Here is a 25,838-nt window from a genome sequence, read left to right as displayed (position 1 = left end):
AAATCTTGTTTATTATACAAAAATAATAAAAATTTAATGATTATTATTTTTATTATTTTTTAAAAAATTTATATGATAAATATAATAAATAAATTATTTTTATCATAAACGTGATACAGATATCTCGTTAATGTGTTATTGCAATTCTCAATCTTTAATATAGATTCAAAAGTTATTTTATTTAGATCCATATTACAATATTAGATAATAATAATATTAAGATTATAATAATAGTTATAGTTAACATTATAATATTATAATATTAATAATAATTTAAGTTAATATTTCTATTTTTATTATTATCTATTTTATATATTATAAACTTGTGTTATTTTTTATTGAATTCGATATATGTGTATATATTATATTACATACAATATATATATATATATATATATATATATATATATATATATATATATATATATATATATATGTATTCAGTTATAATGTGCATTATTTGAACTAGATGAAGTTGCATCATTATCACGACGCCGTATGCGCAGCTGTCATTCGTTATAAATTGAATTTGTAATGCAAATTTTAAGATATTTACAAATTTTTTTCATATTGCACAAAAAATTTCAGAGAAAGTGTTCAAAATCAATGTATGGTAAATACGATAATTCGGTTGTTCAAGAAATTTGGTAATGGAGTGTCCCGTGTCATTCAAGTATAAAGGGAAAACTGTAGAGCGACTTCCAGTCGTGCGTATGGATAACAGAACTGGCCACACGCGCTACCTCCATATTGCGTAAGGCCATAATTGGCCCTTCAAAAATGTTAAGCTACGGTAGAGTTATAAGACGATTGCCAAAACTTACAAGGCATTCACGTGCTAATCATTTCTGTCGACCTTTAAAATATATTGGTAAGTTTTGATATACTACATTTTTAAAAATATAATTTTTTTCAATTTATATAAATTTTTTTTCTGTTTCTTAATTTTTTATTATTTTTGAATTAAACATTAAATTAATTCTTTGTTTTTTGTTTTAATTATTATCAGTAACAATAAGATTTAATAATTGTATATATATCTTTAGACAATAATAGTTTTTAATTGATATTTTCTGTTAAATTTATGGATATGTTTGATTGCAAGGACACCACGCGATATAACCTCAAATTTGAATAGTGATTATACTTTATCAATATAATTTTTTTATAAGATATTATTGATGAAAATCTTGCCAAATTAAAATTAATATTTTTCTTATTGCACATTATTAAATTAAAATTATTTTATGAAACATATGTTTTTGTAATTCAAACAAATATATTTTAATAATATAAAAAAACTAATGATAAAAATTTGCATTCTGTCCTTGTTAATAAATATTATATTAATGAATATGATGAAATTATTTATAAAAAAATCTTGTTTTTTTGATTTTAGGAATTGTCAGTGTTCATAATTTATTCTATAGTAATTATACAAATGACAAAACATATAAACCTTCAGGAACTACTATAAAACCTGAAGAATGTGTGCCTGAAAGTAGATATTCCAAAGAAAAAAGAAATGTTCCTTTATGTGAATCTCATCCTAATGCATCTTGTCCACCATCTTGTTATGAAGTTTGTGGAAAATCAGATGATTCTCAAAAACCAAATGACAAAAAACCATCACCACCATATTGGAAGATATTGGCAACTTTAATTATAGCAGGAGTTGCAATATATACGGTATAGTATTGATAATTTTATTAATTTTATCACATTATTTTATCTTTATTATTAATTATATTCAATAATTATTAAAAATTATTAAAAAATAATATAAGTTAAAATTATAATAAATTATAATAAATTGTTATATTATATTATATTATATTATATTATATTATATTATATTATATTATATTATATTATATTATATTATATTGTATTATATTATATTACATTATATTAATAATGTAATGTAATGTAATGAATTTTTTCTTTATTTAATATTTTTTAATATTTTTAATTTTTAAACATTTTAGATATCTTCAAATTGGTTTACTAAAAAAAAATCTGATTCTCAAAAGGATGTAAGTAAGAGTAAGTTGAATAAAAGTTTGTTCTTATAAGATATTTTCTAAATTTTAAATATCTATAAGATTAATTTGTTTTTATCTCACATATTTAGGAAGAAAAGAAAGAAGAAGTAGGAGATTACTTGAAAAAATTAAATCACCCCCTACTTCTAAATCATTTCCTTCAGAAATACCTTATCTTTTAATAGGAGGAGGAACAGCCACATTTTCTGCATTTAGATCTATTAAATCTAAAGATCCTAGAGCTAAGGTGTTTTGTAACAATTTTTTTCCTTTATTTGCTAACATTAGGGTATAGTAATATGACTAAATATTTTCTTTTCTTCAGGTTTTAGTAATATCAAATGAAGATTTACCATACATGAGACCACCATTATCTAAAGAACTTTGGCGTAATAAAGATAGAAAAATGTCTGCACAATTACTTTTCAAGGCATGGAATGGTACTCAAAGAAGGTAATAATTAATTATTCATATGATCAGAAATTTATATTAGTTTTTTATGTTAGTGATTGATTATGTTATATTTATAGTATATTTTATGAACCACCAGAATTTTATTCAGATGTCAGTAAATTGAGTCAGTCTGATAAAGGTGGTGTGGCTGTTGCCAAGGGTTGGAAAGTTATAAAAATTGATGTTCCAAATAAAACTGTGATGCTTGATGATGGTCATGAAATAAAATATGACAAGTGTCTTATTGCAACTGGTAAATATAATTAATTTGTATATAATTAATTTCCAGATTTATATAATTTTAATTAAAATATATGTGTAGGTCTATCACCTAAAAATCTTCCACTTTTTGAATCAATGCAAGATGAAATTAAAGATAAAATTATTACCTTCAGAAGAAAAGAAGATTTTCTTGATTTAGAAGAAGCTGTATATGATCCAAAATGTAAAAATATTGTAATAATTGGTGGAGGATTTCTTGGATCAGAACTTTCTTCCTCATTAGCTCGAATCTGTAAGATTTTATTATTTATTATTATTAATATTATTGTTTAATCAGTTATCAATATTAAATCATAGTATTAATTATAATTATTATATTAGCTATTATCAAATATCAAATTAATAGCAATTATTTTATTATATATATCAAATTAATAGCAATTATTAACCAAACTAATAATAATTATATTTTTATTCAGTACCAGAAAATAAAAATGTATATCAAATATTTAAAGAATCATTTAGAATGGAGCAAGTATTACCTCAATATCTCAGTGAATGGGCAACAAAAAAGGCAATATCAGAAGGTGTTAAATGTATTCCTAATTCTGTAGTAGAAGATTATTCTTATAAAAATGGAAAATTGTCTCTCATTCTTTCGGATAATCACATTGTATGTTTTATTTACATTTCTATAAAAATATGGAAAAGAGTACAATAAATGCATTTTTTTTTTATATGCAAAGATTGATGCTGATCAAGTGGTACTAGCAGTAGGTGTTGAACCAAATGTTGATTTCGCAAAAGCTTCACATTTAGAAACAGATCCTGAAATAGGTGGTTTTCTTGTTAACGCGGAATTAGAAGCAAGAAGTAATCTTTGGGTTGCTGGAGATGTAGCTTGTTTTTATGATATTAGACTTGGTAGAAGAAGAGTACAACATCATGATCATGCTGTAGTTTCAGGAAGATTAGCTGGAGAAAATATGACTGGTGCAAGTAAGTTAAAATTTTGATATGTTAAAAATGATATATTACATGTTAATAATAAATATAAAAAAAAAACAAAAAAATTCATATTTTTATATTCATTAGGAAAACCATATTTACATCAATCAATATTTTGGTCCGAGTTAGGACCAGAGGCTGCATATGAAGCAATTGGTATTGTGGATTCATCACTGCCAACTGTAGGAGTTTTTGTAAAAACAGACTCGGATACTACAAAAGCATCTGCTAATGATACATATGAAGCTATATGTTCAAATAAAAAGGTAATTAAAAGTTACAAGTTTTTTTTTTGTGATTTATATATTTATATATAATATAAATATAATATAATATTTTATATAATATAAATATAATATAATATTTTATATAATATAAATATAATATAATAATTTATATTTTATATTTTTAAAATATAGAAATTAAGTTCAACCGAAAAACAAAATCCAATAGAATCAAACTTAAAAGAAAATGATAAATCTATAACTCTTGATGATAATTCAAAACCCAAAAAATATGATGATTTTGCAAAAGGAGTTATTTTTTATCTACGTGATGATATTGTGGTTGGCATATTGCTTTGGAATATTTTTAATCGGATGTCTATTGCTAGGCAGGTGCGTTTATTAAAATTCACAAAATATTTTTTGTAGAATATGTGTTATTTTAAAAAATTAATTTTTCTTATAACTATTACAGGTGCTCACTAGAGGCACAAAATATGATGATTTAAATGAAGTAGCAAAACTATTTTCTATTCATGATGACTAATAACATAAAAACTACATGACTATATTGTGTCATTGTATTACTGTACATAATGTTATTTATCTATCAGTTCTGAAATATTTTATAAATAAAAAAAAAGTCTATTATTGATATCTTATTCTTGAGTTTAAGAGGTACGACTTGTATAAATATTACATATAAGATATTTTCAAGTAAAATCTATAAATAAAAATATTCTTCCTTTATAGACAATGAAATATGTTTATTAAACTATTATTAGATGTGAATTTTATTAGAAAATAAATGATGATAAATATTTTCTTAGTTATTTAATTAGAGTTTAATATCATTTCTACAATAATTATATATATATATATATATATATATGCATGTATATAATATTCATAGATGCTTACAATTTATTTAAATTAATATTTTAAAAAATTACTTTATATAGTAATATTTAATTTCGATTTTTACATACAAACATTTTTTACAATTATATTTTTTTCTTTTTTATTAATGAATATTCATTAAAAAATGAAAATTTTTATTATTTATATAACTTATTTATTTTTTATTTCATTTTTTTAATTGAATTCTTTAATTAAAAAATTAGTTAAAATTTTATTACCATATCTTTTATCTAATGAATCCATAAATCTAATATAATTATGACATTGATAATCATCCAAAACCTAAATAATATAATATAAATTATATATATATTTCATATATATCATATAATATATTAAATATATATAGTACCATATTTTCTGGCCATAGTTTTCCACTTGTTATATTTTCCATTATTCGAAATTGACAATGATATAGAAGTGATGTACAATAGTATATTATGTAATCAGGAGAAAACAAAACACAAATTGCGAAAAAATGCATAATTTGAGACCATGGAAGTAAACCCCAAAAGCATTGGGATATCATTAAATTACATATTAAGGACCAATCCACTCCAGAACTATTCTATATTGCAATATAAATTAATTAATAAAAGATTACATAAAGATCTTTAATAAAAGATTTTAAATAATTTTGAAATTTATTTTTCCATATATACCTTGAGTGCAAATTTAATATGTGAAAGTTCATTGCTAATAATACTTTCTAAAAATTGCATAAATATATATTGAGTGGCACATTCTTGTTTAGTATATTTATCTATAACTTTACCAAAGTTAGTCCACAAAAAGGGAATTACTGGGAAGTGAATTAATTGTGTAATAAACATTTTACATCTGAAATTAATTATATGTATTATCATATTAAAATTTAAAAGGTCGATGATGATAAATAACTATCTTATGTGCATTTTATTGCAATGATGACCAAGTTTTCAACCTGAGACCTGCTAATGATGATACATTGACTAGCTAGAGTTGCCCTATAATTTTTTTCTTGAAAAAATACTAATAATTTCAATATTTTGTTCAAAAATGTTTAAAAATGTTCAAAAATAGTTTAAAAATATTAAAAATATTTTTGACAAAATTTGAATTTACTAGTAAGGGGTGTATTCGCGGTCAACTGAGGCAATAAGAAATAAAAAAAAAATTAATGATAATAATTATAATTATAATAATTATAAAAGTCTAAAATAAAATTTATTATTAAAAATTTAAATTTTTTTACAGAAATGCATACCTGTTCACATCTCCTTTACAAATAATAAATACCGTAGATAAAAACCAATCAAAACCATCAAATTTTGTTGGTCTTTCGTAATGTATAAATGCATGACATTCATTTATAAATTTTTTTAATTTTTCTTTCATTTCAATTGTGTTTTCTAAAACATCATTTTGTTCTGCGTAATACAAAGTTAAATTAATTCCATGTATTTCTTCTGCAAACCAAAAATCTGTATTTGATGATATATTTTCTTTCCATTGAAAGTTTTCTCCCCATTCTGCAGTAGGAATTGCTTTTTGCATCTGATCCACAAGTTGAATTAATATTATATTCTAATAAAAAAAATTTATTTTGTGAAATTATAAGATGTAAATTTTAAACTTTAAATTTTTAAAATTTAAAAAATATATAATATATAATCTGTGAATTAAGTGAAAATAAAAATTTATATATACTTTTATTGGATTTAGTGATATTATATATGCTTCTCTAATTTGTTCAACCCAATTAGTATCTAATAATACTGATTTATTTTCTCGAAGTAAAGTTTCTAATTCTGTATCATATTCAGTTTCTGTAGATAAATTTTCTTTGTTTAATTTCAGAGGAGGTAGCTTTGGTAAATTATATTCTTCTGATTTAAAAGTTTCTTCTTCATCTTTACTTTTAATAAAATATGTTTTAGATATAATTTTATGTCGTATTAATGTATAATCATCAATATATCTACTATCTATTTCTTCATTTATAACTTCTTTTATATCAAAATTTTGAAATTCTAATAAAATATTCTAGAAAAAAATATATAAATTATGTTAATTTCAAAAAAATGAAAATTAAAATATTTTAAATTAATTAAATAAAATAATATATTACCTGAAAATTTAATAATTCTAATAAATATAAACAAATATTTAAATTCCAAATTACAATATTTAATGATAAAAGTCCTAAATAATGATAATTTGATTCAGGATTTACTAAATCATTAAATAATTGTGATAAATTAAGTGGATAATTATGTTCTTCATTATTATATGATTCTTTTACATTTGACATAAATGCGCAAAAACCTGTGAAATAAACAAGTAATTATTTAATATCAGTAAACGATATTTTTAGTCAAAGTAATATAATGAAAAATTCTTATTTTTATTCGTACATTTAAAATTAAGAGAAAAAATAGTTAATATATGTAAAAATTTTTGAATATTTTCATGATCCCATGGGTCATGAAAATAATGTGGATCTTCTAATATTTTACATGTCTCTGAAAGTAAGTTAGACAAAACATGGGGTGCCAAATTAGCAATTACATCATATCCCAAATGAAAAAAAGCAGCAGATGATACAAAATTAACTACTTCAATTGATGTCCAAGACATTCTTAAAGGTGCAATAGATCCTTCAATTAATTCTTGAAATACTGATGATTCTTGAACAAGAGCTTTCAATCCAAATGGAATAGATACCATTTTAATCAATAATGTATTAACTGCACTGCAAATTATATTTTTTATATTCTATTTTATATATAAAAATAAATTGTGTATCAGTAAATTACCTCTTTATTTGTTGAGCTTTATTTTCATTTTCAAAATAAGATTTATCTAATTTCTTATAAAAATATGATACAGCAGGATAAAATTCCTTTTCTATTTTATATTGTATTATTTCATATGCATCAAATATATCAAATAACTTTTGTATTACATCAAATAATTCAAAAAGATATTCCATATTTATTAAAGATAAAGGTTGTCTTAACATATTTGAAGCTATTACTATAATAAACATAGCTGGACATTTTGATATACTTTTTTCAAAATTTACTGTATGTTCCTTGCATTCTGAGATAAGAAATAAAGAACCATCTATTGTGTCTAACATATGTAGAATAATTTTTAATGTATGTGGCCATATTTTAATGTTATTTTCAGAAAAAGATGATAAATGGCACAAAGCAATATGATAAAATTCGTAATCATATAATATCGTTGGCTTATCTAAAATAAATTGTAAAGCAAAACAAGAAACATTATATACACCACTTACTGTTTCTACAGATAGTTTATTTAGAGCTTTTAAAGAAGCACTTAAAAATTTAGAAACTGAAAATGGAATGATTAAAATATTTTCTATTAAAAGTTCACGACCTGCTTCATAAGCACAAAGTTGAGACACAAAACATAGACAATGAAGATAAGTTACTGTTTCTATTGTATTTCCATTAATAATAACTTCCATTGGATCATCATAAATAGAAATTGCTATAGAATGAGGAGGCTCTCCCAATCCTTTTTGTACATAATGCATTACTTGTTGTAATAAATTTGGTGATTTTCCTAAAGCAGTTAAAAATATTTTTCTAGTACCAAGATTTACAATCCATTTTTTACTCCAATCAGCACATGGTTCTAACACAGAAATAATGTTCAATATATTTAATGTTTTTTGCTGCATTATATTTCCAGATACATGTGTACTCAAAAATGTAATAAATTGTTCTATTAATTCTTCTATAGTTTTATCGGGATTTCTTATACTTTTCAGTTTTTCTTCATGATAATGAATTATTAAATGTATGATACGAAATACTCTTTCATGTAAAAAAAATTTAAAATTAATTCCAGAAATTAGAGTAGGTAAAATCTCAAACGTCTTTTGTGAATCATATTGAAAATCAAAAGCATTTAACAAATTGATATATACATCATATGATTGTAGACAAGTTATCAATTTTGCATGTACTTGTAAACTAGCTTCAAAAATAGGTTTACTTTCATCTACAAGACCTTTTAATAAAGCTTTTTGAAGCAAATCCCATATAGGATTATTATTTAAATTTGAAAGTTCACTTTTTAATAAAATTTCGTAACCAGCTAATCTAACATGAATAGGTTTATCTTGATTAATTTTATCAAGAATAACATTATAATATTCATCATTATTTAATGGAGAATTCCAATCTTCACTTGTTTGATCACTGATGCAAGAAAAGGATGATTGAGGTCGAGAATCAGAAATTATAGTTGATTCAGATCTCGAAGATTGTTCAAGAATTGTAGTTTTCATAGAATTTACTAAAATGGACATTTCCTTTGAACGTATAATACTTTGAGCTATATTAACATTATCTGTATCTTCTTTTAATGATCTTTGTATATTATTTTCAAATTCTCTTTTTAAACATTTTTTTATCCACTTTTGAAGATTTGGAGAAATACTGCCTTCCATATTTATAAAATAAATAAATCTTAATTATACAATCGTGTTTAAAGAATTATAATAATCATAAACGTACATGAAATCTTTATTTGAAATTGTATTGTTTTGACTGAGTTTCTATGGTAACTATCTATTATAGAATAGTATAGTACAATAAATAGATATAGTATACATACTATAATAAAAATTTAATGATTGAAAATTTAACAATAATAATCTCATAAAAATAATATAATCAAATAAACTATTAAAACATATAAATAAAATTAATATTTATATATATACAAATTTTATAATTTTCTAATACAGAAATAATTTAGGATAATTTATATTAAAAATTGTTAAATATGTACAAATATGTATATCATTTTTTATATTATAAATATCTTTTTTTAACGCGCTGCTACTATAACATTTGGATATTTCATCCGTAAAGCAGAAATTCCTCCTTGTAAAGAACATACACCCATAATTTCACATTTTACTAAGAAATCTGCAAACTACAAAATTCTTAACTAATTATAAAAGTCTTAATTGTTATATTGAAAAATAAAAATTTCATAATACATATAATATTTACCAATGCATTATTTTGATCATGGGGTCCAATAATTACAACAATACTATTTTTATTTTCTACGAGTGGTTTTGCATGTGGTCCAAGGGTTTCAATATGAGTTAGAGAAAGTTGTACACTTGTAAATGGAATATTAATACTACCTATTACAGCACCTCTTTCAAATCTATATAAAAATAGTAACTATTATATAGAAAAAATAATTTGGAATAATACAATTTTATCATAAAATACTCACTGTATATTATTACGTACATCTACAGCTATCAATTTCTCAGGACAATTATCTAATAAATCTAAAAAATCATCAACAGAAATTCTTGGCATTTTTTCAGTCCCAGGTTCCAATTCAGACCAATTTATATCCTATAAAAAAATATTTAAGAATTTTTTAAAATTCCTAAATAAATATAAATAATAAATAATAAAATTTATAATTATAGCAATAAATTATTAAAGAATTTATATAAATATATCATCATAACATATTAATTTATACCTTTGGTTGATTAAATTGATATTTTCTATAAGTAATACTAGGTGGTGTATTTTGATACATCATCATAGAATCTTTAACACATAGTTCTATATCAATTTCGGGAAGATCAGAAAATAAAAGAATACATTCATTAAAACCTGAAGTTAAAAGAGAATCTCGCAGTTGTTTCAATATAGCTAATCCAACAAGAAGTGGAAATGAAGAATCTCCTAATAAGAGTTTATCCCATAAATGGAGTATTTTATGAAGTGGAAAAACATCTAAAATAAAAAAATTAAAAAGTGAAATAAGAACATTCAAAAAAATTTTACATAATTTGAATAATAATAAAATAAATAACTTACGTGAAAACATTGTTAGAAACCATGGAATAGCAAATAATTCTGGTACAAAGTTAATTGATCTAAGGTGATTAGCTAATTGAGGATCATGAAAAGCTATGATTTGTGAAAATTTTCCTAAATATTCTTGTATAATAGCTGAATTATCTTTTAAAAAGAATTTGTGAAGATATTTTGGTATAAATGCAGACAAACATTCAAATGCTCTAGCTAAAATTATAATATATAATAATTAATGTATAATATACTTTATATATAATGTATAATATAAATATACTTTGTGATATATTTAAGTTATTACCTTCGTTATTAAAGTTAAGATAAAGAAATGGAGCTGTTAAAGAATCTAATCCTTGCCAATAAACATAATGAGGATTATTTCGAACCCATGCTTTGAGTAATCTTTGTAATCTCTCGTGACCAGCACCAGATGATAATAATTCACTATATTGATGACATCTTGGTATATCTACCTCTATCTATATAAGATATTTTTAATATATTAAAAATAAATAATTTAATGTTATTGTTAATTATTGTGAGATTAATATAAATTACTTGTCGATCTGTATGAGTAGGTGTTTCTTTATCAATCATATCATAACGTTTTTGAATATCACCAGTGATACCAAGTAATGCTGCCCAAACAGCTCCTCTAACGGGTGGTGGTATATCTTTATGTGCTTCTTTAATAATTACTTCTTGTGTAATTGGATATACCTAAATTATAAATAAATAAATATAAAAATACAAATAAATATGAAATATTTTTTAATATGTAATTTTATATATATTAAGTTCAAAAAAAAATATTTTTAATTTTTCTATGAAAAATTTCTATTTTCAAATCACCTGTAGCAATCTATCATATAAAACAATTCTATAAAATTGATATTCTGTATCTCTTTCCCTTATGATTAAAGGTAACTGAGAAGCAGCATCTATTAAATCTTCTTGTGATTGAACATGCATTCTATAAAATAATTAAAAAATCATTAAAACAAGACAAAAGAAAAAAGTGAAATTTAGATTTATATTTATTGTACTTACTGATTTGTTAACCATGGATAATTTGCAATATATGGAATATGAGACAAACGTTGACGTAATGTATCAAGAGGGACTTTAACAACACGTAAATCAAGTAAACCTGCTGTATCTCTCCTTCCAAACATTTGACCTAAAAGTATTACTAAACTAAAAAATGAATTAATAAATTATATTTTATTTTAAAAAAAATAAAATAATATTCATTAAATTATTATAGTTACTTTGGAATGGATAAAATAGGTGGTCTTGATCTGATAAGTCCTTGTTTCTTTAATTCCACAGTAATATCTCCTCCTGCTAATTGCCATAAATAATACAATTCATCCATTTTCCTAACAATTACATTTTTGTATAGACTTTTTTTCTTTTCTTTTTCATTTATTAATATAAATTCTTTAAATATTGGCAATTTTAATAATTCTTCTGGTATTTTTCGTTTTGAAGGATGAATTTGGAGACAAGAATCTACAAATTCTTTTACTTTATCGGGTAAATCCTATTATAATAATAAAATATTATAATTACAAAAATAAATATGAAATGTCAAATATAAATGCAAAAAATTACCTTATATATGTTATAACAATTGGTTTCTCTTGCAAGACGTTCAAATACAGAAGTTTCACAATGAATGAGACTAAGAACTTTTCGTAAACATTGGGATAATTTTACACCTGACCACATTGACTTTGTCAATAATAATTCTGCAATAATCATTCCTAAAGACCAAGAATCTACTTTTGCACTACTGACACCAGGACTTAAAAATACTTCAGGTGCTGTATATTTTGGATAACTAAAAATAAATTGCACTATACATTTAAGAAATATTTATTATTTATATTTTTTTTATCTTTAAATATTTAGAATCACAAATTTAAAAAATTTTATTAAATCTGTATTCTTAAGTTTTATTAATACATACCCAATAGGAAAAGATACATTTTTTCCACTCTCCGTCATATAGTATAAACCAAAATTATATAATTGTACATTTCCACTTTTATTAATTAATATATTTTCAGGACTTAAATGTCTATGTACTAAATTTAACATATTCATATGTTGTAAACCTAATAAACATTGAAATGCTATTTTTATAATATCATCTATGTTTAAATTTTGTTTGTTATTCAATGGATCTCCATTATATTCTGCAACTACTACTATTCGTTCTATAAAAATAAATTTTAATTAAATAATTATATGGAATATTATTCATTTTTTAATTTTTTAAATTTTTACCATGTTTACTTCTAATTATGTCAAGATATGTAGATAAATTTGGGTGATGAATAGTTTTTAAAAATTGAGATTTTCCATAAATAGTTATTGAATTTGGTGTAAGAGGTAAACCATTACTACCACAAACTTCACCTGGATGACTTTGAGCAAAAAATGTCATTCCACCAAAACATCGTTCTTCATTTTCTAGAAGTGCTGGACACATTTTTGACTATAATAAAATAATAAAATAAAAATATATATTTTAAATCATCAATAAAATAATGATTAAAAGATTAATTTAATCTTTTAACAATATAAAAAATTTAAATATACTATTATATATTTATTTTTATATATTTTCACTATATATTTAAAAATATTATGTATTACAATACTATAAAATGTACGTACTTGATTTATTTATAAATTTTTACAAAATTTAAATATAATTAATAAATATTTACATGATTAATTTTATTTATATTTAATACTTATTGTATTAATAATTATACTATAAGTTTTAAAAATATGTTTAACTATTCTTTTAGAATTACATTATTTTATAACTAAATTATTTAAAACTATCATTTATGATATGATTATAATTTTTATTAATGATCTATTTATCAATGTTGTTTACAGAAAAGAAAAATAATATTCACTTCATCTAGATATATCATTTCTCATTTTTAATTTGTTAAAATGAAGTCTCATTTACTTGTAATATATAATGATTATATATTAATATATATAAATAAAAAAAATATAATTTAATTATTAATTATTAATAATTAAAGAAAATTTTTTGATAAAAATCAAATAATTAATTAAACCTTTCATATATATTTTATCACGAACAATAATAAACTAAATCACCGGAAATAAATAAACTAAATCATATGATATTGCGATTTCACCTATTAGTATTTAGTATTAAGATAAGTGTATAAAATACAATACTTTTGACCTTAGTTCTTGCCATTCTAATTGCTCATTTTCATGAAAATAAATTTCTTTTTCTATTTTATTTAGAAGATATAATATTATTTTATTTATATATTTATATTTATAATATTTTTTTTAGATGAAAAATTGCTAATATAATTTTACTTCTTTTAAATTTTAATCATATTTTATATAATATATTCTTTTTTATTATAAAAACAGCAAAGGATTTTGAAACTACAAATACGCCATCTACAATAACTTCAAGAAATATAAGTAGAAATTTTAATATTAACATATATCTAGTAAATATATATTCTTTTCGCTTAATTTTACCTACTTGCCCACATTATTACATTTCTTTCTGATTTTAGTCAGACAACTGAATAGTCGATTGGAAGTCTGTTGTGTAGAGATACAATGACGTGAGTATTTAATCTATTTATATTTTAATAATCCAAAATTTTATATTTTTAATATTATAAATAATGTATTTCTTAATATATCTTTTTAATATAATTATTAATATTTTCTTTAAATAAATATTGTATTAAACGTTATATCGTAATAGTTTTAATACTTCAAAATAGTATGGCTCCACGTTGTATCATAAATTCATAAATATTTTTATAAAATCAATCTTAATTATTTAAAAATTATTTATATAAATAAAAATATAATTTTTTGTAATTTTAAATTATATTTTAAAAAATTAATATTAAAAATTACAAATTAAAAAATCTTTCTATTGCATAAAATTAATTTTTTTATTTTATTTTTTTTTTTATAATTTTTAATATAATTTTAAATATTTCAACTTATATACTTATATATATTTTGTGTTTTTATAATAAATTATAGAGAGATACAATAAAAATATATAATTATTTTGAATTAAATTTCTGATATAATAATTTTAATGAATAGGTCCAAAGTATCGCGTGATACTCTCTATGAATGTGTGAATGCTGTCCTCCAACACTCACAAGACAAAAAAAGGAAATTCTTAGAAACAGTGGAGCTTCAAATTGGATTGAAGAATTATGATCCACAAAAGGACAAACGTTTCTCAGGCACCGTCAAGTATGTTTTTACCTGACATTGAGGATTTTTTTCGGTTTTTGATAATTTTTAAATCTATTTTTCTTTTTTTCTTTTTCTTAATTAATGTCCGAAAAGATTACCTCATATATAGTCAGGAAGCTGGGTTTTACCTAGCGGACCTTCACCCAGGGTCTTAAATAAATTGGGAAGGTATTTTACCTTTGTTTTTATTCTAGGATCATAACTTATGATCCTGCAGGTAAGTTAATATTTGATTGTGGCAATTATTTATTCAATTTAATTAGTGAAATTAATATTCAATGATGGTAATATTGCATGTATTATCTGAATAATTTATGTTGTTTTTCAATATGCCACTGAGAATATTGCCTTTTATATATCTATTTTTATTTTTGTATAATTATATTAATTTTAATTTTTACTTTTTAAATATTGTTATTTCTTATATTATTTATATACATTATATATATATTATATTAAAATTATATGAATAATAAATAATTTTAATTCATCAAAACGTTTTTATATATATGTAAGTGTTAATTTATATGTATTGTATTGTTTGTTAAAGATTAAAAAATATTCCAAGACCAAAAATGCAGGTTTGTGTTTTGGGAGACCAACAACATTGTGATGAAGCTAAAGCTAACAATATTCCATATATGGATGCAGAAGCATTGAAAAAATTGAATAAAAATAAAAAACTTGTAAAAAAATTAGGTAATTCAAAATTTTTTATGTATTATTTTTTTATTTTGTCTTCCAAAAAGCACCAATGTTGAGTTATAATTTTTAACAATGGTTGTCGAATGGAAGAAAATTAAATTCTTCACTAGGTGAGGACGTTGTGTTTCATTACTTCGTATCCTCAATCCGTGTTGAGACATTTTTTCAAAATTAATTTTATTATTATTATTTAAAAATTAATTTGTATGTAATTTTTTCAGCCAAAAAATATGATGCTTTCTTAGCTAGTGAATCTTTAATTAAGCAAATTCCACGTATTCTTGGTCCTGGTCTAAATAAAGCTGGTAAATTCCCTGGTCTTCTTTCTCATCAAGAATCAATGGTAGGGAAAATTGATGAGGTGAAAGCTACAATTAAATTTCAAATGAAAAAGGTAAATTTTGTTTTATATTTATTGTATTATTATATTACAAATTCTTAAAATTATAATTTTTAATATTTTTTTTAAAATATAATTTGAAAAATTTTGTTTAGGTATTATGTCTGTCAGTAGCTGTAGGACATGTGGAAATGACTCCAGATGAATTAGTACAAAATGTACATCTTTCAATTAATTTTTTGGTTTCATTATTAAAAAAACATTGGCAAAATGTGCGTTCTCTTCACATTAAATCTTCTATGGGTCCTCCTCAAAGATTATACTAATTATATTAATTGATGTGAATTATATTTCTCATGCATAATGAAGAAATAAAACAAAAATAAAAGTATAATATATGGTGTTATTTATTACATGAAATTTCCCATTTGATTTTTTAAATATATAATAAAATTTAATAAAATAAATCATGTATTATAATTAATCATTGAAAATTAAATTTTATAAACTTATCAAAATGAAATATTTTAAAACAGTACATCATAATATATAACATTTTATATAAAAATAAAACTAAAGTAATAAAATAAATGTTGCGAATATTAAAAATTTTATAAATATTATTTTATATATATGTATATATATAAAATTTTATTTATATTTTTTTAAATTTAGTTGTAATATTAATTTAGTTTCACAAACACTATAGATGAAACATCTTTATCTATAAATTATTAGAAAGTTCGAACATCATATATGAATTTTTCATCTATTTAAAACTGTTACAATTAACAATTAAAAAGAATGAATTTGAAACATCATACTTATTCAATTAAATAAAATAGGATATTTATTTGTATTTGTTATTAAATTTGCACATATCATAATCTTAATTAATAATGAAACAAATTTTTATTAACAAATAAATTATATACATTATCTTAAATGATATATATTTATTTGCACTGCCAATATATATACATGTAATTTGTTTGCATAATATATATTACCAAATTATTATCGTTTTTATATATAAAAAAAACACTAGATTGTATAAAATATATATTAAAAAATCCCTATTATTTAAAAAATTTTTTATTATTTAAAATTATCATTTATTATTAATAAGTTTGATATTATATTTTATAATATTTATAATATTTTCAGAAAATAGCATCACCTATAAATTTAATATATGAAAATATTTCAAAGAAGATAAAAATATTATCAAATTAAAAATAAAAATAAAAATAAAAATATAAAAATCAACACTTTTGAAATATATACAATTTCAAATATTTTATTTTTGTTTTATATTATTTATATGTATAAAAAAATTTATAAAAATATATATTTATTTTTTTAAAAAGAAAAGAAATTTATAAATGTAATTGAATATAAAAAAGATATATTATAATTGCAAATATTTTAATTACATGTTTTAATTAACTATAATTTTTTTATTTTATTACCTCATTTTTAAAATTTTTTTATATATATTTAGATATTTAAAATATTATAATTTGTACATCTAAAATAATTCTTATATAATATTGTATCATGTTTTATTTATAATAATTAATTAATTAAATTTTATTATTATTAAATATCTAGAATAAAAAATATCAACATTCTTTAAGTATAAGTCATGTGTTTATTTATTTAAATATATATATTAAAAATTAATAATGTGATATAATATAAAATTACAAATATTTTTAGGAGAATTCTCTGCAATATCTTAAAATTAATATATTATATAAATTTTACACTAAAATGAAAATTTTTGTATGTAATAATTTATTTATTGAATTATTATTTTCTTTTTGCATACAAAATAAAGTAATTAATTTATTCAAATTTATATATGTAATTTACATTTAATATAAAATAAAAAATATGGCTAATATTTTTTCAATAATATGCAATTTATTTTGAATTGCATAAATATGTATCATTCATAATACATAATTTTATACTTGTTTTTAATTATAATATATTCTTATTTATTGATATAAATTCAAGCTTAATAATAATGATATTTTTGTTAAGATTTATTAATATATAATTAATAGCGATATTTTGTAGAATAATCTTTGGGTGAAACAACTAAACCTCTACCTTTTCTAGCACCTCTATAAACTGTTTCAATAATATCAATCATTTCTTGTTTATCTTCTAATGTCCAATTTATTTTATTATTATTTCCAGTTCCTAAATCAATCATTATATGCTTATTTCGAAAAAAAAACATTACTGTACAAGGATCATATAATTCATACCTATAAAAAATTTACATTTATATTTTCTACAAAAATTTATTTATATTATCTTATAAAATTTTTAATTTATTTTATAATATATTGTACTTGATAATATTTAAATTTGTTTATTTTATTTATTAAAATAAAATTATTTAATAATTATTATATTTTTTAATAAGAATTAGAATATTTAAACTAATAATTTTTAATTTAAAACTTACATTTTATTAAAGTCAGGTACTTGTGTAATGTCAACCAAATAGATGACAGCAAAATTTTTTACTTTTTCAGCAATATTATAAAGTACTTCATCCATTTTCATACACATTGGATCCCAATCATGACCAAATCTGATAACCTAAATATATATTATTTTACACGTTTTTTTATTTTATTAAACAATACAATTCCATGTATTTTCAAAAAATCTAAAATATTTGATTTAATAAAATTAAAAACTTACAACTACTCTATCTTCTTCTGATAAAATCGCCTGATCTACTTGCCATCCATTATGAAGATGTGACAACATGTAAGACATTGTATTTTTTATTTATTAAATGCAAATTGAGGAGAAAAGAAGAGACAATTTGTCTTTTTACATTCACATATAATAAAATATTTTTGTTGCTATAAATCAACTAAAATTCAACAAACAAATTAAAAATAGTTATATATTATATAAAATCACGTAATAATTATTTATCATTATATAAGTTTTATCATGTAATTGAAATTATAAATTATAAATTACAAAATTTTATTTTACAGTATAAATCAACATCATACTACAGCATACAGTACTTCTATACTTGAAAATCAAAATTCACTATTATCAACTATTGACAAAATTAAAAAAATCTCTAGTTCCACTTTAATTTTTACAATATCAATTTTATTTTATAAGATTATTAATTTTTGTTTATAATTATATTCTATCATATATTCTTTCTATAGTAATAAAATAATAATATTTATTATAATTAAATTATTGATTTAATGTTAAAATTATATTAAAAATTTTAAAATTAAAAATCTTATTTATTTCTTTCAAAAATAAAAAAAATTATTTTATATTTTAATAAAGTATAAATTATTTAAAAAATGTTACATTTTGATTTACTTAGTAAAATATAAAAATAAATATTAATATAACTGATATTATATTTATATTCTCTATATAAAATGTTGGATTCTTATTTATATATCATATACAAATAATACGTACATTGTTGATGTAATGCAAGAGTCTAAATATCAACGTGTACATTTTTTATAAATCTGGCTTCTCTTTTTTTATTTAAATAAAAACGCAAACAAAGGTAAAATGAAAATATTTATAAAAATATAAAAAATAAATATTAGATAGATGTAGATACAAATGTTACGTACTTTTTAATAAAACATATATATCTAAATTTGTTAATTAGTATGTCATAAAAATATCATATAAGTGCAATGAATATATTTATATTTAGATATAAATTATAACTTTTTTATATTTATAAATTACTATTTATTTATTATATATTGTAAATATTATTGATTTTTAATATTATTTCATTATTTCTTATATTGAATAACATTATATTGAATAAGAATTAAAAATTTAGAAATATATTTGATAAATTTTATATTATTTAATATAATTTAATATACAATTTTATGTATGTTAGCATTTAATTTTATGTTCATACTACTATTAAAATTAAGTATATTATGTATTCATGTCTTATGTAAAATATAAAATAACAATTAATAGCAATTATTAAAATATATTATTTTGTAGATAAAATGATCCATTGCTCATCATATTAAAAATATTGTTTATAAAAAATATTATATAATGAAATCACAGCAACGTAAGTATATAATTTTAATATGAAAAAAATATAAATAATTATATTTTATATATATGTATCAATATAATTTTCTTCGATATTTTATTTATTAATAATTTATTTTGAAGGAACTGGTCAAATATTAAAATATGTTAGTTTAATTACACTTACATTACAAAATGCCTTGGTTGGACTTAGTATGCGTTATGCACGTACAAGATCAGGAGATATGTTTCTCTCATCAACTGGTACATTATATTTTTTATAAAAATTAATTTTTTTATTAAAAATAAATTTATTAAGTTATCATATAATATTTTTTAGCTGTTGTTATGGCAGAAGTTGTTAAATTTTTAACATGTCTAATATTAGTTTTTATTGAAGAAGGAAATTTTTTGAAATTTTTTGATTCTCTAAAATTAATAATTATAAAACAGCCTATTGATACCTTAAAAGTATCTGTGCCATCACTTTTATATATTATACAAAATAATCTTTTATATGTATCAGCATCTAATTTAGATGCAGCAACTTATCAGGTATGTGCAAAATATATTCTTTTATTATTATTATTTTTATTATATATTAATATTATGTTTTTATATATATTATTTCTTAGGTAACATACCAACTTAAAATCTTAACAACAGCATTTTTTGCTGTAGTAATATTACGAAGATCTTTAAGAAATACTCAATGGGGAGCTCTAATATTATTAGTTATAGGAGTAGTATTAGTACAATTAGCACAAAGTTCAGATACTAGTTTGCCATCTGGCATAGAACAAAATCATTTACTTGGATTTTCAGCTGCTTTAAGTGCATGTTTTTTATCAGGTTTTGCAGGCATATATTTTGAAAAAATATTAAAAGATTCAGATATATCTGTATGGATAAGAAACATTCAATTAAGTTTGTTATCTTTACCTTTTGGATTAATTACATGTTTTGTAAATGATGGTGAAATGTTACAGAAACAAGGTTTTTTCTTTGGCTATGATTTATTTATTTGTTATCTAATTATACTTCAAGCAGGTGGAGGTCTCATTGTTGCAATGGTGGTTAAATATGCAGATAATATACTTAAAGGTTTTGCTACATCCTTAGCCATTATAATTTCTTGTGTAGCTTCAATATATCTTTTTAATTTCAATTTGAGTTTCCAGTTTTCTATAGGTGCCATTTTAGTAATATTATCAATTTTTATGTATAGTCATCAACCAAAGTCTACAATTGTTGATAAACATTCTCTAACTGATAAAGTTTGATGTAAACTAAATTAAACTGCCTATAAGATAAGTGATATTATTCAATTCAGTAAATTTATTAATACATTCAGCTAATGTAATTTATTATATTTTTTCATGTGAAGTGGCAATCATGATGATGATTAATGATATGATTAAAATATTAATATCTATATCATATCAGTCACTTAATCAGTATTTTTTTTATATTTTTTATATAAAAAATTTAAATTAATTTCTTAATATTAATTATAAATAATAAAATAACTTAGTAATAAGTGATGTTTTCATAAAACAATAATACAATAACTTGTTAATAGGTCATGGGATAAAAATACAAATTTTAAATATATAATTAAATAATTGTATTAAAATTGATAAAAACAAAGTAAGCACATTTTTATATTAAATTAACAAATTACTTATTGTATATGTAAAATTATTCTTTTAATATATTCCATACTATATATAGAGAATTATATATAAAAAACAATTCTTTTTTTCTAATTTATATATTTTTATATAATATTAGAATCTTTTACTATAAATACAAATATATATATGTATAAATAAAATTTATAATTTATGTTGTACTTAAATTTCAATAAATATATTATAATGCATTTATTTATTACTTATTATTACTTATTTATATATTTATTTCTTTACTATTAATTTAAATTATATTTTTAAAAAACAGAAAAAAATTCATTACGAAAGAATTAAAATATATATTCCTATGTAATTCTTATCTCATATCGATACATGTAATAATTATCAGTAACAACTACCAATTCTAATAATTTAAATTTTTAAGTAAGTAAAAGTTTATTATTAGGAATAATATTTTATATAATCATTATTATATATCCAAAAATAATAAAATGTTTTCAAAATAATTTATATTTAAATATTTGAATAATATCGATTTCAGATAAAAAGATCGATATATATTATGTAATACAAAGAGTGTTTGGAAAGAATTAAACAGCATTTTCATACATGTTGGCAATCGTGTATAGTATCGTATATGCTGATTGTTCCAGTATAAGAAGTAGAATTTTCGATCTCCAGTATATAAGAGTATCGATAAGAATGAGTGAGCCTCAATCGAAGAAAGTCAAGATGACGAGTTCATTAACACAATTAAAGGAAATTACAACAATTGTCGCCGATACCGGTGACTTCCAAGGTAAATAAATAGAACTTTTAAATATATAATTTTAATATACATACGGTCAAAGGTGAAGGTGACTATAGAAGTATAATAGGCGAAATTCAAATGGCGCACTTATAGTTTATCATTTAAATATTAAAAATTAAGAATTATATCTTTATTATTTAGTTATATTACAATATATTTATGTTTTATATATATATATATATATATATATATATATATTATAATAAATTATAAAATATTTCATCGGAAAATTAACTGATATAGTTTAGATCACATACAAGAGTAGGGGAAATTATAAAATCTTCCGATCTTACGATTACACTTTTTTGTTAGAATATAACTTATCAATTGTTTTTAAAATTTAAAAAAAAAAATTAACAAAAGAATGTATTAAATTCATTAACTATCATTTTTATCATTTCAAATTTTAATTTTATAATAAATTATTTTATTTCGATTTTAATCTAAATTCTAAAAAAATTATATATATATATATATATATATATATATATATATATATACACATATTTTACAAAATTCAAATTAATTAGTTAGATTTAATATTTTTATTTAAAATGAAATATATATTTCTGACTTAATTTATTTAGTTTTTTATTGTATTACTTTTAATTTCATTATAATTATTTTTACATTTTCATAAATTATTAAAATTATTTAAGTATTTAATTAAATAAAAATAATCTTTTTTTTATCATTTAATGTAATTCATGAATTATATATATAAGCATTACATGTACATATTTGTGCTTTGACCTATAGATGTCAGAGATGACCTTTAAAATATTCATGTTTATGAATATATATTATATTAAAATTTATTTGTTTGTATTAAATTTCATTATTTTATTCATATTTTATATTATTTATTTATAAATAAATATATAAAATAGAATAATAATAAAATAATTGTTATAATTATAATTATTATCATTATTGTAATTTATTTTATTTTACTTAATTTTTAAATTGTTTTTAGCTATGGAACAATTTAAGCCAATAGATGCAACTACAAATCCTTCTTTAATCCTTGCTGCGGCTAATCAAAAAAAATATGTTCACTTAATAGATAAAGCTGTACAATATGGGAAAAAATCTGGATCGTAAGTATATATATTATAATATTTATAATATATAATCAATAAAATAAAAATATAAATGTTATAATAAATAATTTTAATGAAATATTTGATTTTTTATTATTATAAAATTAAAAATATATAATAATAATATATATTAATTTTATTATTTTTCTTATGTTAATATTAAATTATGAAATATTTTTTTTAAAATAATAAAAGAAAAATATATTAATTTTAATTTTTAAAGATTAGTATATAAAATTTTAAATATAATTTCTAATTAATTGCTATTATAATTAAGAAATATATAAAGATTATTTGTTTTAATAGATAGATTTTTAGATATAAAATTTATAGTATGATAAAAGTTAATTTAAGAAATCATAGAAATTATAAGGAAAATATGATATACATGAACAAAATAATGTATCAAGAAATGTAAAGAGATTAAATAAATCTATGGAAATGTAGGAAAATCTATGAAGATTAGGAAAGAGTGGGAGAATATTGAAATTTATAGAAAAAAGAAAAATAAAAGGAAGTTTGTGAAACAAAAGGTATGAAAGAAAAAAAGTATTTGCTTGATATGATAAAAGTGGTAATAATTAATATGATAATTTTATAGTTTACATAATTTTTTAATGAAAAGAAATGAACTACTTATAAATTTATTTGTTTCAGTACTTTGACAGAACAAATTGAGGCAGCTCTAGACATCACATGTGTCCTTTTTGGTAAAGAAATTTTAAATATTATACCTGGTAGAGTTTCTACAGAGGTAGATGCTAGATTGTCCTTCAATAAAGATGCTAGTATCGAGAAAGCAAAAAAATTAATTGCTTTGTATGAAGAACTTGGTGTAAATAAAGATCGTGTACTAATTAAGCTTGCTTCTACTTGGGAAGGTATTCAAGCAGCAAAGTAAGTCAAATATGTTTTTAATTATTTGAAATTACACTTACTATAATTCAAATGCAAACACAAGAAAAATAATGAAATTTATTTGTATAGAGAATTGGAAGAAAAGTATGGAATTCATTGTAATTTAACACTACTATTTTCTTTTCCACAAGCAGTTGCATGTGCAGAAGCAGGTGTAACTCTTATATCACCATTTGTTGGAAGAATTCTTGATTGGTAAATTTAAAATATCTTTTATAAATATTGTAATATTATAATATTTTTTATAAATATTTTATAAATTTCAATATATTAAAATATATATAATTTTTATTTATGAGATTTATTTATTTATGAAAATATTCTTTAGGTATGTGACAAATACAGATAAAAAATCTTATGAATCTAAAGAAGATCCAGGTGTTTTATCTGTAACAAAAATTTATAATTATTATAAAAAGTTTGGATATAAAACAGTTGTTATGGGTGCTTCATTTAGAAACATTGGTAAGTAAAATTATTTTAAAATTAAATTATTGATTTAATTAATAATTTGTTAAAAAAAATAAATAAAAATTATGAAAAAACTGTTATTTTCTATTAAGGGGAAATTAAAGAACTAGCTGGTTGTGACTTTTTAACTATAAGTCCCAAATTATTGGAAGAATTAGAAAAGAGCAATGAAGTAGTACGCAAAGTACTTACAGTAGAAGCAGCAAAGAAATCTGATCTTCAAAAGGTCAGTTTAAATGAAGCCGAATTTAGATGGCTTATGAATGAAGATCAAATGGCAACAGATAAGTTAAGCGAAGGTATTCGCAAATTTGCGATAGATGTTCGTAAACTAGAAAAATTATTACAAGAAAAAATACAATCTTAAATATAAATAAAATATATGTATTTTAAATATCTATGTAACAAATGTTATATTGTAAATAACAAAATATAAAAAATAATTATAAAAATATAAATTTTTATTATATGATATATTTCACTTTTTTATATGATGCATAAATCATGAATAAATTTAAATAGATATTATACTTATAATATTAAAAATGAAATTTGAAGGAAATACATTATAAAGAATTACTTCTTATAAATGTAGTTGACCAATTAAAATTATATTGCTGATATGATATAATGACACAATATAGATTTTGATATAGTAATAAATAATAAATTTTTTTATATTGTAT

At 20.3% G+C, this 25,838-nt stretch overlaps 7 protein-coding genes across 12 annotated transcripts; 4 read left to right on the top strand and 3 right to left on the bottom strand.

Moving 5' to 3' along the window:
- The first annotated feature begins 8 nt into the window (after nt 1-8).
- Nucleotides 9-4,773, top strand: AIF (Apoptosis inducing factor). The gene is made up of 12 exons (XM_012494665.3): nt 9-871; nt 1,400-1,689; nt 1,989-2,046; nt 2,135-2,292; nt 2,371-2,498; nt 2,576-2,751; nt 2,821-3,012; nt 3,200-3,393; nt 3,467-3,719; nt 3,816-3,994; nt 4,148-4,345; nt 4,428-4,773. The coding sequence occupies exons 1-12, from the start codon at nt 781-783 to the stop codon at nt 4,497-4,499; spliced, it is 1,989 nt and encodes a 662-aa protein (XP_012350119.1). The 5' UTR covers nt 9-780; the 3' UTR covers nt 4,500-4,773.
- On the bottom strand, nt 4,772-9,457 carry LOC100868971 (protein broad-minded). The gene is made up of 8 exons (XM_086913552.1): nt 7,672-9,457; nt 7,270-7,607; nt 6,984-7,180; nt 6,563-6,898; nt 6,120-6,439; nt 5,536-5,713; nt 5,226-5,441; nt 4,772-5,155 (listed from the first exon to the last, which is right to left on the bottom strand). The coding sequence occupies exons 1-8, from the start codon at nt 9,342-9,344 to the stop codon at nt 5,048-5,050; spliced, it is 3,366 nt and encodes a 1,121-aa protein (XP_086769678.1). The 5' UTR covers nt 9,345-9,457; the 3' UTR covers nt 4,772-5,047.
- LOC100870895 (TBC domain-containing protein kinase-like protein) lies at nt 9,403-13,954 on the bottom strand. 6 transcript variants are annotated; one of them, XR_015293777.1, is made up of 14 exons: nt 13,441-13,903; nt 13,048-13,258; nt 12,728-12,977; nt 12,370-12,598; nt 12,024-12,298; nt 11,803-11,949; nt 11,605-11,725; nt 11,311-11,472; nt 11,054-11,231; nt 10,756-10,962; nt 10,412-10,671; nt 10,168-10,278; nt 9,916-10,078; nt 9,403-9,835 (listed from the first exon to the last, which is right to left on the bottom strand). XR_015293777.1 is itself a non-coding variant. In XM_086913555.1 (14 exons), the coding sequence occupies exons 2-14, from the start codon at nt 13,250-13,252 to the stop codon at nt 9,728-9,730; spliced, it is 2,424 nt and encodes an 807-aa protein (XP_086769681.1). In that variant the 5' UTR covers nt 13,253-13,258; nt 13,863-13,954; the 3' UTR covers nt 9,403-9,727. The 6 variants fall into 6 exon arrangements, 5 of the variants coding, with proteins under 5 accessions (XP_086769681.1, XP_086769679.1, XP_086769680.1 ...); XM_086913555.1 differs by having other exon boundaries at nt 10,151-10,278; nt 13,057-13,258; nt 13,863-13,954; XM_086913553.1 differs by having other exon boundaries at nt 10,151-10,278; nt 13,863-13,947.
- Nucleotides 13,955-14,334: 380 nt separating this feature from the next.
- On the top strand, nt 14,335-16,499 carry RpL10Ab (ribosomal protein L10Ab). The gene is made up of 5 exons (XM_086913551.1): nt 14,335-14,399; nt 14,902-15,057; nt 15,611-15,759; nt 15,987-16,159; nt 16,261-16,499. The coding sequence occupies exons 1-5, from the start codon at nt 14,395-14,397 to the stop codon at nt 16,429-16,431; spliced, it is 654 nt and encodes a 217-aa protein (XP_086769677.1). The 5' UTR covers nt 14,335-14,394; the 3' UTR covers nt 16,432-16,499.
- A 1,389-nt stretch (nt 16,500-17,888) lies between these two features.
- Dim1 (thioredoxin-like protein Dim1) lies at nt 17,889-19,593 on the bottom strand. Its single transcript, XM_003690705.4, has 3 exons — nt 18,833-19,593; nt 18,591-18,727; nt 17,889-18,387 (listed from the first exon to the last, which is right to left on the bottom strand). The coding sequence occupies exons 1-3, from the start codon at nt 18,908-18,910 to the stop codon at nt 18,174-18,176; spliced, it is 429 nt and encodes a 142-aa protein (XP_003690753.1). The 5' UTR covers nt 18,911-19,593; the 3' UTR covers nt 17,889-18,173.
- Nucleotides 19,268-22,079, top strand: Ugalt (UDP-galactose transporter). The gene is made up of 5 exons (XM_012494798.3): nt 19,268-19,691; nt 20,159-20,231; nt 20,339-20,458; nt 20,535-20,749; nt 20,830-22,079. The coding sequence occupies exons 2-5, from the start codon at nt 20,216-20,218 to the stop codon at nt 21,475-21,477; spliced, it is 999 nt and encodes a 332-aa protein (XP_012350252.1). The 5' UTR covers nt 19,268-19,691; nt 20,159-20,215; the 3' UTR covers nt 21,478-22,079.
- A 311-nt stretch (nt 22,080-22,390) lies between these two features.
- Taldo (transaldolase) lies at nt 22,391-25,626 on the top strand. Its single transcript, XM_012494797.3, has 6 exons — nt 22,391-22,648; nt 23,637-23,760; nt 24,421-24,660; nt 24,751-24,876; nt 25,010-25,146; nt 25,245-25,626. Exons 1-6 carry the CDS (start codon nt 22,459-22,461, stop codon nt 25,517-25,519), a joined length of 1,092 nt encoding a protein of 363 aa, XP_012350251.1. The 5' UTR covers nt 22,391-22,458; the 3' UTR covers nt 25,520-25,626.
- Nucleotides 25,627-25,838: the final 212 nt, after the last annotated feature.

This window comes from Apis florea, unplaced genomic scaffold (assembly GCF_048593485.1).
Source record: "Apis florea isolate Af1SG1 unplaced genomic scaffold, ASM4859348v1 contig_3496_pilon, whole genome shotgun sequence".
Classification (NCBI taxonomy): domain Eukaryota; kingdom Metazoa; phylum Arthropoda; class Insecta; order Hymenoptera; family Apidae; genus Apis; species Apis florea.
The sequence above is the reverse complement of the archived record's forward strand: the minus strand, read 5'-3'. Positions and strand labels throughout refer to the sequence as shown.